The sequence below is a fragment of the Hibiscus syriacus genome, unplaced genomic scaffold (genome assembly GCF_006381635.1).
Source record: "Hibiscus syriacus cultivar Baekdansim isolate YM2019G1 unplaced genomic scaffold, ASM638163v2 tig00110430_pilon, whole genome shotgun sequence".
NCBI lineage: Eukaryota > Viridiplantae > Streptophyta > Magnoliopsida > Malvales > Malvaceae > Hibiscus > Hibiscus syriacus.
This window is the reverse complement of record NW_024062734.1, coordinates 255,601-266,728: the sequence shown is the minus strand read 5'-3', so window position 1 is coordinate 266,728 and position 11,128 is coordinate 255,601. Positions and strand designations below refer to the sequence as shown.

Below are 11,128 nucleotides of genomic sequence, written 5' to 3'. Positions count from 1 at the left end.
ATCGAATTGAAGAGAATGGGCTCTCGGTTGAGGGAGGGGAGAGCACGACGTGCACACCTACATTGTCGCTCAAAACCATACAACCATGCAGCTTAAAGGGGATACTTTTTTACGTAAAAATCCATTTGATCTATGATTCAAATTAGCGTCTGACATGATTTTTAGAGACAATTAAAGGGGCTAAGCTTTCCTTTTATTAATTGAAAAATATATATTTCCTTTTGTTATAAGCATTGTCCCAGCCCAATATCTGAGTGGCCGAGGCCTTTAAAATGTTTACAGCCCGAATAGAGTAGTTTTTTGTTCCCTTTAGCTGAGATTTTTTATAGCGTCGGTAACTGTTGGAGGGTTTTAGTGCCAAATTGATTAATATCTGGCTTCGAATTTTGGTCACTCTCCTTCTTTTACCGTACAAACCCCAGAAATTTCCCCAAGGTAATCAGTTCCTGTCATCTTTTCTATCAATCATTTCGGTTCCTTCGATCGTTTCATACAAAAAACCCTAAATTCTCTGTGACCTCTCTTTAACTAGCGTGATTGGCTAGTCAGAACCGTTTTTTTGGAGTTCTTTGTTTTTTTATTAATTAGTTATAGTTATTAAAGGCGCGCAGTGTTATTTTGCGAGCATGGCTCGGGTTTATGTCGGGAATTTGGATCCCCGGGTTACTGAGAGGGATCTCGAAGATGAGTTTAAAATTTTCGGCGTTCTCCGCAGGTAATATTTTTTTTTGGTGAATGAAGAAAAGGAAGCGAATTTTGATTGGGTCTTGAGTATTTGTAGGTTAAGTTTATTTGTTAACTGTTAATATTTGTCAGGCTTTGCCAACTTTAATTGTTTATTTTGTTTGTTCGTCAATATCATACAAGATGAACTCTTGCTTTCTGCTGTTTGAAACAAGTTCTTTTATTTATTTATTTTTAATTTGATGTTTGTGGTATAATGCATATTGATTGATTTATTGATGATGAAATGGATTCAGTGTATGGGTAGCTCGAAGGCCTCCAGGGTATGCCTTTATCGAGTTCGATGAACGCAGGGATGCTATCGATGCAATTCGTGAACTGGATGGTGTGTATACTTTTTTTTCTTCTTTTGTTTCAATTTTACTGTGAATCTTTATTCTCTGGGTGCTCATTTCTTCTGTTTGTTGCATCTCGTTCACACGTTTGAAATATGGCTGGTTTTAGCTCCAATGCCCTTATAAAAGTTCGCCATTTTAATTGGTTAATGATTTTCTTTGATATTTCAACATGTTGCTATTGTTTATTTTTGGCAGCTGGTTGCTTTGATGGTTTACTTTATCTGATTGATTATCAGAAGTTTAATTCTAAGTTTGTGTGCTCGACTCTTTGTTCTTTTGGCTCCTCGGATTCGAATGACATTTCTGATGATCTTGATTTATTAACCATTGCCAAAATCTGCTGACTATTTTCCTTTTTCTTCTTGAAGGAAAGAATGGCTGGCGTGTGGAACTTTCTCATAACTCGAAAGGTGGCGGAGGCAATGGTGGGCGTCGTAAAGGGGGTGAGGATTTGAAGTGTTATCAGTGTGGTGAACCTGGTCACTTTGCTCGTGAATGTCGCTCACGAGGCTTTGGAAGCGGGCGACGTCGAAGCTCCAGTCCTCGTCGCCGTAGTAGTCCAAGTTATGGGTATGGACGGAGGTGGGTTTAAGGATTCTTTTATCTTTTTTTTTCATATTGGGGATGTAGAAGCAGGGTAGTTTCTACTATGACCGGTATCATAAAGGGGCCTATTCTATATGATGGTACATTATATCATGTATTTTCCCATGTTAATTGCTAAGCAAAAGTCTTTTTCTAAATCGATCATGCTAGAATAATGTCTGTCAATTTAGTATATTCTTGGGTTTGACACAACAATTTAGGACTGCATCTGTCTACATGTCCAACAAGATTTTCTATTGTACTGAAGAAGAATTTATCTGTTTATTTTGGATTTGATCAAAGCTTGTTATTTTAATTAAACTTGATTTGGCTTCTACATAGGTCCTCCGAACAAGCGCATGCAGGCTACTAAGAAATTTCTACTTGCTATTTTACACTGCAAATAAATTTTTTTATCTTGTGGCAGGAGCTATAGTCCACGTGGGAGAAGATTTCCGCGGCACCGGAGCATATCACCTCGTCCTGGTCGCAGCTACAGCAGGTCGCCTCCATATCGTTATTCTCGCCGGGTATCACCTTATGCAAATGGTAAGTCATGCAAACTTAATTACTTGAATTATTCGGTATCTCATTTGCAATGCTTTCAGTATATATGAGGTCTGATATGCTTTTTTGCTTAAAACTCCTTTGCAGAGATTAAAGAGGGACCTTAACTGAATCATATCTGGAATGTCGACATCATTGGCAAACAGATATGAAAATACTAGTTTAAATAGGTTCAGTGAGGAAAAAATGATCTAGGTTACTTGTGTTTGTCGAGACACTTAGGATGTTAGAATCTGTGGTTTTGCTTGGCTTCCACTCTGCAGTATTAGTGTTCCATTCTGCGGTAGCTTGCTTTGCTTGCTGTGTTCAGCATATGGAACTCGGGGGTCTCGTTTCTTACTTAACATTATTATCTGTTATGTTTAAATGTTAACTTAGTTACTTTGCTATGGAAAGTTAAGGATTTTGTATGTTTTGTTGTGAGGTGTGAGATTCGGAAGTAAAGGGCAGATCATCGAACCAATCCTTTGGCCACTTTAATGCCATCTTAGTGCACCACTTGAATCAGTTGATCTACTAAGTTATCGCCCCCTGCATATGGCGAAATCGCGCTCGAGTTGCATGTTGAATTTGCATCGCATTTGTAGTAGTAACTATCGAATTTTGGTCGCAGCATGTGTTGGTGCTTGTCGTTGCCATCAAATATTGAATGCAACAATAGAGCCTTTAGTTTTTTGGGCAGATGAAGACAGTTAATTATGGTTTAGAAACACTGCCATCAAATGTTTTATATTATTTCTCTGTGCTTGGTTGAAGCTTTGTGTTTTCAATCGATCAGATGTTGGTAAGGAAATTCAGTTGGTTTGGATGGAATTTTTGTTTGAAGTTTAGGTCTTTCAAATACGTTCGAGGATACATTTTAAGCATAGTATTCTCACCCAATTTTATAAGTTAAAAAAAACTATTTATTTATTTTCTCATTTTGTTTGGAAAAAAATAATTACTTATAAAATTAATATTAAATTATTTAAAAATAAATGTTTATAATTTTTAGGGGTAAGGCCTCGTTAGTTGTTAGATAAGTAAATGAATTTTGTGATGATGACTGGTGGGTTATAAACGCCTAATTATTCCTTTGATTTACACGACTTGTTTTTTTACTACTATGTACCCAAAAAAAGTAAAGAAGAACGGCTAATGGCTCATACTTACATGGGCCGTCGATTCAAGTCCATAGCCATCCATATTATGGTCGCACAAAAGGCGGAAAACAAAAGTTTTGTTGAGAGTGGGATTTGAACCCACGCCCTTTCGGACCAGAACCTTAATCTGGCGCCTTAGACCAACTCGGCCATCTCAACAACGTTGTTCTTTCTAACTCATTTTAATCATGTAAAATATTAATTCTAGCTCTCCCAGTTGTCTCATCGACGATCGATTTCTATTTCATTAGTCTAAATAATTACAAGATAATATTTGTTCAAACTTTCAATAATGAACACTTAAATATTCTTACATACGCACTCGAACTTAAAACCTCTATCCTTAGTCACCTAAGTCACTTACATTTTCATGTTTGTAGGTAATATGTACACGTTTAAGCTCGGTTGTCTGCACATATACTTTTGTTTGATTCTTTTACCAAGTAGTTGTCCAAGTTGTATGTGTTTGTGCATGCATATTTGTACGAAACTTCAGAGGAATGCATGTCCTTCGGTAGTTTAATTAAGCATTAATTGGAAAGCGTCATGGACCCTTTTACTTAAATATTCACAGTATGGAATGTTGAATACAAAAAGAAATTAAAGCCAATTCAAGGTTTCCATGATATTACTTATCATCAGAATGCTCTCTTATGTTGATAACCTTTCTTGGGGGCGTTGATGATTTAACACTGGAAATGTTCAATGAGCAAGGCTATGGTAGGGTAAACGAAAGTCGTCTGCAACAGGTTGGAGAGTGGTCGTCAATGGGTTTCGGCTCTAAATATTTATAGCTGGTTAGAATCAATTCCATGCCCTCTTGATTTTACATGTCTGGAAATCAAACTTTGGCCTGACTCGATTATAAATATAGTCAGAATTCATGTGACTATCGTCGTATTAGACAACACCCCTCCAAGAAAAACTCGACATATTTGAACCATTATGCAAATAGGATAAGCAACCTACTTTGGAAGGATCGGCATGAGTTATGGACTAATACCGGAGAGATCCTAGACATAAGAAGACACAATTTTTCAGAAGCTGGTTTAGCATGATTATATAGAATACAACCTCCAAAGCTAACTTAATCCTGATCACATGCTTCAAAAACACAGAGAGAGAGAGAGATCTCAAACATCCACGGAAATATATTATGCCAACAACACAAAGATGTGAATATGATAAATGATTCCAAAGAAAACAGCCATTTATGTCTCATCTAAATGACCATAAATCAATTGTGGAATTAGTAGACCTCATATAGAGTATCCTTCCACAATCATTACCACAAATTCTCTTCCAAAGTGAGACATAAAACAAGTGCATAACCTAAACGTGCAAATCCAAGGTTCGTTGCTACATTAGGTCATCAAGCAAAGGATGATAACTAACCCTTCACAGTAACTAATATTCTGTTGATATAACTTCCAAAATTTCCGTCCTAAGGTTTTGATTTGATCACCTTCTTGGCAAAGGATGGTAAACAAAAACCAGCAGAATGAATCTGCAATCAGAAACAAGCAAAAGGATAAGGATGAATACCAAATTATTTTCACGCATTTATAAAGGATTTAGAGTGGAGCAAAGTTGCACCTCAGAGTTGTAAAACTTTAGAGGTCGTTTTGATTTGCAGCAGATATCATCTCTGTCTATAGGATTCACCGGATGCTTGAAGTCAACAGGAGGCCCTTCAGTTGAGCAAAGCATGAAACCAATCACCCCACTGTAACGAAATAAAGAGGTCAATTATAAGCAGCTTTAGGCAACATGTATAACAGTAAAGGAAAGTTATGCAAAAACAACGGAGTTATCACATGATGATGCAGTAGCATATAAGATGAACCCCATTTAAATAGGAAAGTCCTCCGTTGACTTTGAAAGGGTACTATCAAGTAACAACATAAATCAACACAGACAATATTGGGGCGGAATGAAAAAAAGAAAAGAAAAGAGAATCGTCAAAAGATGAAGGAAATGTCGTTGGTACCTTGGGTATGTAGGAACAGTAGTCCATGCATAGTTAACTGAGCCTTTGAAGATTTGGCGACAGTTCGTTACAATATCCTCGTTTATGTGCGTATGAAGCCAAATACTTTCTGCCTGAGTACAGACTACGCCACCTGGACGAAGAGCCTTTGCCACAGATGCAAAGAAGGGCTTCTCAAAGAGCTCTTGTGCAGGACCTGGGATGTCAAACAATGTTCCAATTCTCAAATATTAATGATTATAAACCATTCAGAAACACCACAAAATTTCCACCAAAAAACATTACCTATAGGGTCAGAAGAGTCCACTATAATTGCATCATAAGTACCTTCTGGAACAGCCTTCAAAAATGCAACTCCTGAAATACAAAAGGACATTAATGATTGATATAGTGTTATAGAGTATACAAAATAAGTTCACCATACCATCACCAATATGAAGTTTCACACGGGGGTCATCATACCCAACGGCTACATCGGGGAAAAATTGTTTAGAAACCTAGCACAAACAAAAACGCATATTGTTATTAGACCAAGTTTCACCAATGGAAGGTTGGAAGTTCCTAGCCAGTTGGCCTACTACAATCAATTACAACCAATTGTGAATCATGAATGTTTGGAAGCAAAGGAAGAGATTACTAACATCAACGACCATTTTGTCAATTTCACAGATGTCAATCTGCTCAACAGAAGAATGACGAGCAACTTCCCTGAGAACTCCACCATCACCATCACCACCGCCAATAACCAAAACCTAGTGAAAGAAACAACTAAGTGGGAATTAAAGAAGAGAACAGGTGCCTGTCAAATAATATGACCTTGCTGCAATACGGGAAAGCAAGGTCCCAAGAGAAGCCAAAGTAAATGAAAAAGCAGATTATACATGTCCAACTTCTACCAAAAATATTGAACAGAAATAAATCATTGCCCAAAAATAGTTCCTTCAGGCGACAGGGATCCCCTCAAGGAAAAAGTTAAAAGACAAAAGAACACGTGAAACTTCTGTAGGCTTAAAAGCAAATAGGAAAAGACAAAATTCACATCAAGTCAAAACAATATAGGATGCCATTTCCAATGGATTTCAGCAATACTATACATCCCCTACATTATACTTATGGCAATGAATTCACTTCAAATGTTTACTGGGACATGCAAATAGGATATAAAACAATGCATAATATTCAAACCAGATAAATACCTCACATTACAGTAATATACTAGCTGAAATACCTTCTTAGGATTTGGAATGGAGCAAAGTGGAAGGTGAGTGATCATTTCTTGATATGAATCACACCATCCAAAACAAGAACCTTGCCGTATGTTGACGACTGCAGAAAATGCCATGTTTAAAACATAAAAAATTCAAAAGAAGTTAGATAGGGAAATAAAGAAAGCAAATATATTCTTATTTTCCCAAGTCCATGAAACACCTGAAAGACCATAACATTCTGGTAATCAGATTTCCCTTGAAATAAGATCTTTTCAACCTTCAAGGAGCGTGCCTCTCCTGCATATGTCGTACAAAAATATACGTTAAATATACTTTTCTACTCAAATACTAAATAAAAAGTTAATATATCATTCAGTAAATTATTTTGCTACTTACATCCTTGCATCTTTCTTAATTTAAGGAAACTTACAAAGCCTAAGATATGTAACAGAATCAGGCTCCATGGAAAACACATATAAACCCCATGCTCTCTTAGAAAAATATACTCTATAATTTTCACAATAACTACTAGAGAAAGAACCCATAAACCCAAGATGAGCAGTAAAGGATTAACATCAACCTTGCAATTAAACAAATAATACACATTTGCAATTAAGAGATACACATAAGTGGCAACATGCGAGCAGGATGGAGTTCAAGTTCAAGCAAACAAATAAAATGGAAAGTGTGTATCTATTAAGGTGTAATTAATCCCAAAATCAGTTAAACTTCAAGCAGTATGCAGTATTCACTCAGAGATGTCAATGAAGCAAAATCTCCAAACATTCAATGAAAATGTCATTTAAGACATACCTAATTTAAGCATCACAAACGAAGTAGAACATGATGATAAACAAGTTGAAAACAAACCAACCCATGAATTCAAAATCAGAGAATTAGCCTTAGAAAGACCGAATATTTTACACAATCAAAGAAGCACCACGAAAGATATTTTATTACTCAAATACAGTTCAAAGCCAAAGAAAAAAACACAGAACTCAACTGACCCATGATATAAAATAGATAAATAACCATAAATATATACAAAGATCAAAACATACATCGAAAATCAGAAAGGAAAATATACAAGAACCAAAATGAAAGCATACAGAGGGAAGAAAAGAGAGATTTAGAGAGAGAGAGAAAGAACCAGGCCACATTGGGCTGATCTCAGAGAACCATCCAGGGATAACAGAGGAAATCCCATTACTTGTATTGCCTTCCATCTCCATGGCAACAGAAGAGACTCCGTTTTCTTCTTCTTCTTCTTGGGGCCTCTTAACAGGTAAATCCGCGCAACTTACAGGGGCAAAGCTCTCTTTTGCCGTTAAAACACCTATCTAAAACAAAAAAACAGAATACCAAAAAAAATCTTTGGGTTGGCGGCTACTGATTACTGGAAGAGTAAACGAGGCCACACCATCTTTATAGTTTGGTCTTACTTTATACTAGATGCCCTGTTGGGAGGACTGAGTTATTTTGGCCATGGCCGAATAATATTTAATATAATAATAATTATATGATACAGAAAAATATATTTTTGGGGGAAAATGAAAATTTTAATTTATGTCGTCATATGAGTACAGAGAATCTGCTTGCAAACGACGCGTGTTTTGTGTGAGGAGACTGTGGCTTCTGACTTTTGATTGCGTCTTCCTTCTTCTCTTTTCTTTCCCCTAATTAGCAATCTTTAGTAGTAATAATTTGATTTTTCAAAAAATAGAATTAATAATTTGAAAAATAATTTTACTGCAAATTTTCAACCTTTAAATTACTAAGAGCAAGCTACATATTTAATTATTCATCTATTCTTGATATTATGTTTTAATCATTTTTTTTATTTTTTAGTAATAGTTCTATTTAGTTTTAATAATAAGTAATTAAAATAAAATTAAAACATAATATTTTATATGATTCTAAAAAAATAATTGAATGATCTTATAGTTGAATATCCCAAAACCAAGAAATAATAAATGTTATTTAATCTCAATATTGTATAATCCTCAATTCGCCTTGTGATGATATCAATACTTATTTGATTCTTGATTAAAGAATCAAAACCCCAAAACAAAGAGTATTTTTGTTTTCTTTTTAAGAAAGAAAAAAGAGAGAGACTTGAAGAAAAAATCATAAGTGACGTGAGTTTTAAAAAATTGATTCAATTATGTTTTTTAAATCACAAAATAATCGATAGAACCCTCTACTTTTCAGTTACACATAACACCCCTCAAACTTATATTTTAACGGTATGGAATGAAGGGATTTACAACCGATAATTACCTCATCAATACTACACTAATCATTACTGTGTGTACAACAACAACAATTATCAGCTACTTAAATTATATGAATTAATATTAGAAATTAAAATTTTTAACATTCTCCCACTTGATTCATATATGAAAAGTATATAACATATTAATATAATTTGAGCTCACTTAAATAATGTAATATACAAGTCACAACTTCGTAAGAACTAAACCGACAAAATCAATGCGGTCACGGGCCTGGAAAACATCCTGATTCCTTCCATGTATTATAGTTCAATCCAATTCAAACAAGCACAATTTAATAAGATAGATACCCGAAATATCTTATCCGACAATGTCTTAAAATAAGATCCAACATCTATAATCGTAAAAAAATATGCATAACTGAAATACAATTCATAGATAAGCAAAATCCAAACAAACATCAATATCTAGAGTATCAAACAAACATAAATGTGCAAGACATATATTCATACATTTACGTCTAATCATCTGCTGTACAAGGACTTCACGACTACTCCTATTTCACTAACATGGCCAATAAATATCTTAGGAGCTAGTCCTTTAGTCAACAGATCCACAATCATATCATTGGTACCAATGTGTACTATTTGAACTCTTTGATTTTGCACATTTTCTTTTACAGATAGATACTTTAAATCCACATGTTTGGCACCATTGGAGTATCTTTCGTTTTTTAGAGAAGAATACAGTTGTCGCATTATTACAATAAATCCTCATTGGTTTAACAATGGTACCAACGATGCCTAAACCATCAACAAAATTACACAACCATAATGATTGAACTGTAGCTTCAAAGCATGCTACAAATTTAGCCTCCATAATGGAAGTAGCAATGACAGACTGCTTATCACTCTTCAATGAGGCAACTCCATCTGCTAGAAGGAACACATAGCCGAATGTGGACTTCTAGGTATCCGAACATCCGACATAGTTCGAGTTGAGTAACCAACAACCTCAAGGTTACAAGTTTTTCTATATGTGAACATGTGATCCTTTGTGCCTTGCAAGTACCTTAAAACTTTCTTTGCAGCTCTCCAATGAACCAGTCCAAGATTTGATTAAAAGCATACGAAAACAAAATGTATACCTCTCTTTTCAAACCATGTTTTCCTCTTTGGACAATCAACCTTATTGTGCTCAGATTTGTTGCAAAAGAAACATTTCAGTATCTTTTTAACCCCCCCATTGCCCTTTACCAGGTTGCACCTTAAATAACTATTTTCCCTTGTTCTTTTATTTCTTACTTGGAGCTTTGTCGCAACTAGAACAAGCGTTTGAGTTACCACAATAGGCAAAGTTGGCTTGAGAAAGTTTGACATGAAGGTCTTCCCTTTGCCTTACCTCGCCTCATCTTACAAGAGCATGACCTTAGTATCCGAAAGAGATCATTTTTTCTTAAGTTGATTGTATGTTCTTCGAAATTGCTTGAAATCATCACCCTTACATGATTTCAGCATACACTCAACCAACACCCTCTCACCAAGATCCATATCCAAACTTTTAAGTCGGTTGTAGGTATTCATCATGTGAGTAATGTGTTCTTCCATTGATTGAGCTATAATGTACTCTCTATTAGATAAACCATCAATAAGAGCAACAAAAACATACTTATCCATAATGTTTATCATAGTACACTTCCTAATTTTAAACACAAATTCCCTCATATTCTTATTTTTGGGCTGGGAAGGCTTAATATTAGGTGTTATACTAAGCTTAAGAAAGCTCATCATAAGCCTATTCGATATCTCCCAGTTCTCCCACCGTTTCTTGTCTCCCTCCAGACTAGTATCGGTCGGTTTAGTGGGCTCATCCATAACTAGAGCTAAATCGAGTCCCAAAAGGCAAACATTTAGCTTGATATATTTGAACCAATCATCATAGTTATGCCCATTAAACTTAATACCATTGGCGGTCATATTTGATATAGTAGAGACCACTGCAAACATTTATATCTTACATATTAATTGCTTTGAATTTAAACCACAATTCAAACTATAACATATACCAAACCATTGCATTTAAATTCACATTTGGGCTAAATCTAAACACAACCAACAATCATCAAACATGCATCATTCTTATAACATATATAAGGTCAATCATTAAATCTACTTTAGCATACAAGTCATCATTAGATGCAACTTATATATTAATTGAACAAGGTTAATAAACTACTTCAATTGTTATTAACCATGAGTAAGATCTACCTTTGGGTAATCGTATAACTACATGTTAATAACTATAAATGTTTATTATTCTT

At 35.1% G+C, this 11,128-nt stretch overlaps 1 protein-coding gene, 1 non-coding gene and 1 pseudogene across 3 annotated transcripts; 1 reads left to right on the top strand and 2 right to left on the bottom strand.

Annotated features, from left to right (window-relative positions):
- The first annotated feature begins 313 nt into the window (after nt 1-313).
- On the top strand, nt 314-2,924 carry LOC120125253 (serine/arginine-rich splicing factor RSZ21-like). Of its 2 annotated transcripts, none has more exons than XM_039143731.1 (6): nt 314-435; nt 612-715; nt 981-1,069; nt 1,451-1,664; nt 2,095-2,216; nt 2,322-2,924. In XM_039143731.1, the coding sequence occupies exons 2-6, from the start codon at nt 627-629 to the stop codon at nt 2,339-2,341; spliced, it is 534 nt and encodes a 177-aa protein (XP_038999662.1). In that variant the 5' UTR covers nt 314-435; nt 612-626; the 3' UTR covers nt 2,342-2,924. The 2 variants fall into 2 exon arrangements, with proteins under 2 accessions (XP_038999662.1, XP_038999661.1); XM_039143730.1 differs by having other exon boundaries at nt 604-715.
- A 530-nt stretch (nt 2,925-3,454) lies between these two features.
- TRNAL-AAG lies at nt 3,455-3,535 on the bottom strand. Its single transcript has one exon. It is a non-coding gene; the product is annotated as a tRNA-Leu (tRNA).
- Nucleotides 3,536-4,668: 1,133 nt separating this feature from the next.
- Nucleotides 4,669-10,784, bottom strand: LOC120125297 (annotated as a pseudogene).
- Nucleotides 10,785-11,128: the final 344 nt, after the last annotated feature.

Coding starts and splice junctions, on each gene's coding strand:
- LOC120125253 (XM_039143731.1), top strand. CDS start 627: ATGGCTCGGGTTTATGTCGGGAATTTGGATCCCCGGGTTACTGAGAGG. Junction 1,665..2,094: donor AGTTATGGGTATGGACGGAG/GTGGGTTTAAGG, acceptor ATCTTGTGGCAG/GAGCTATAGTCCACGTGGGA. Junction 2,217..2,321: donor GGTATCACCTTATGCAAATG/GTAAGTCATGCA, acceptor ACTCCTTTGCAG/AGATTAAAGAGGGACCTTAA.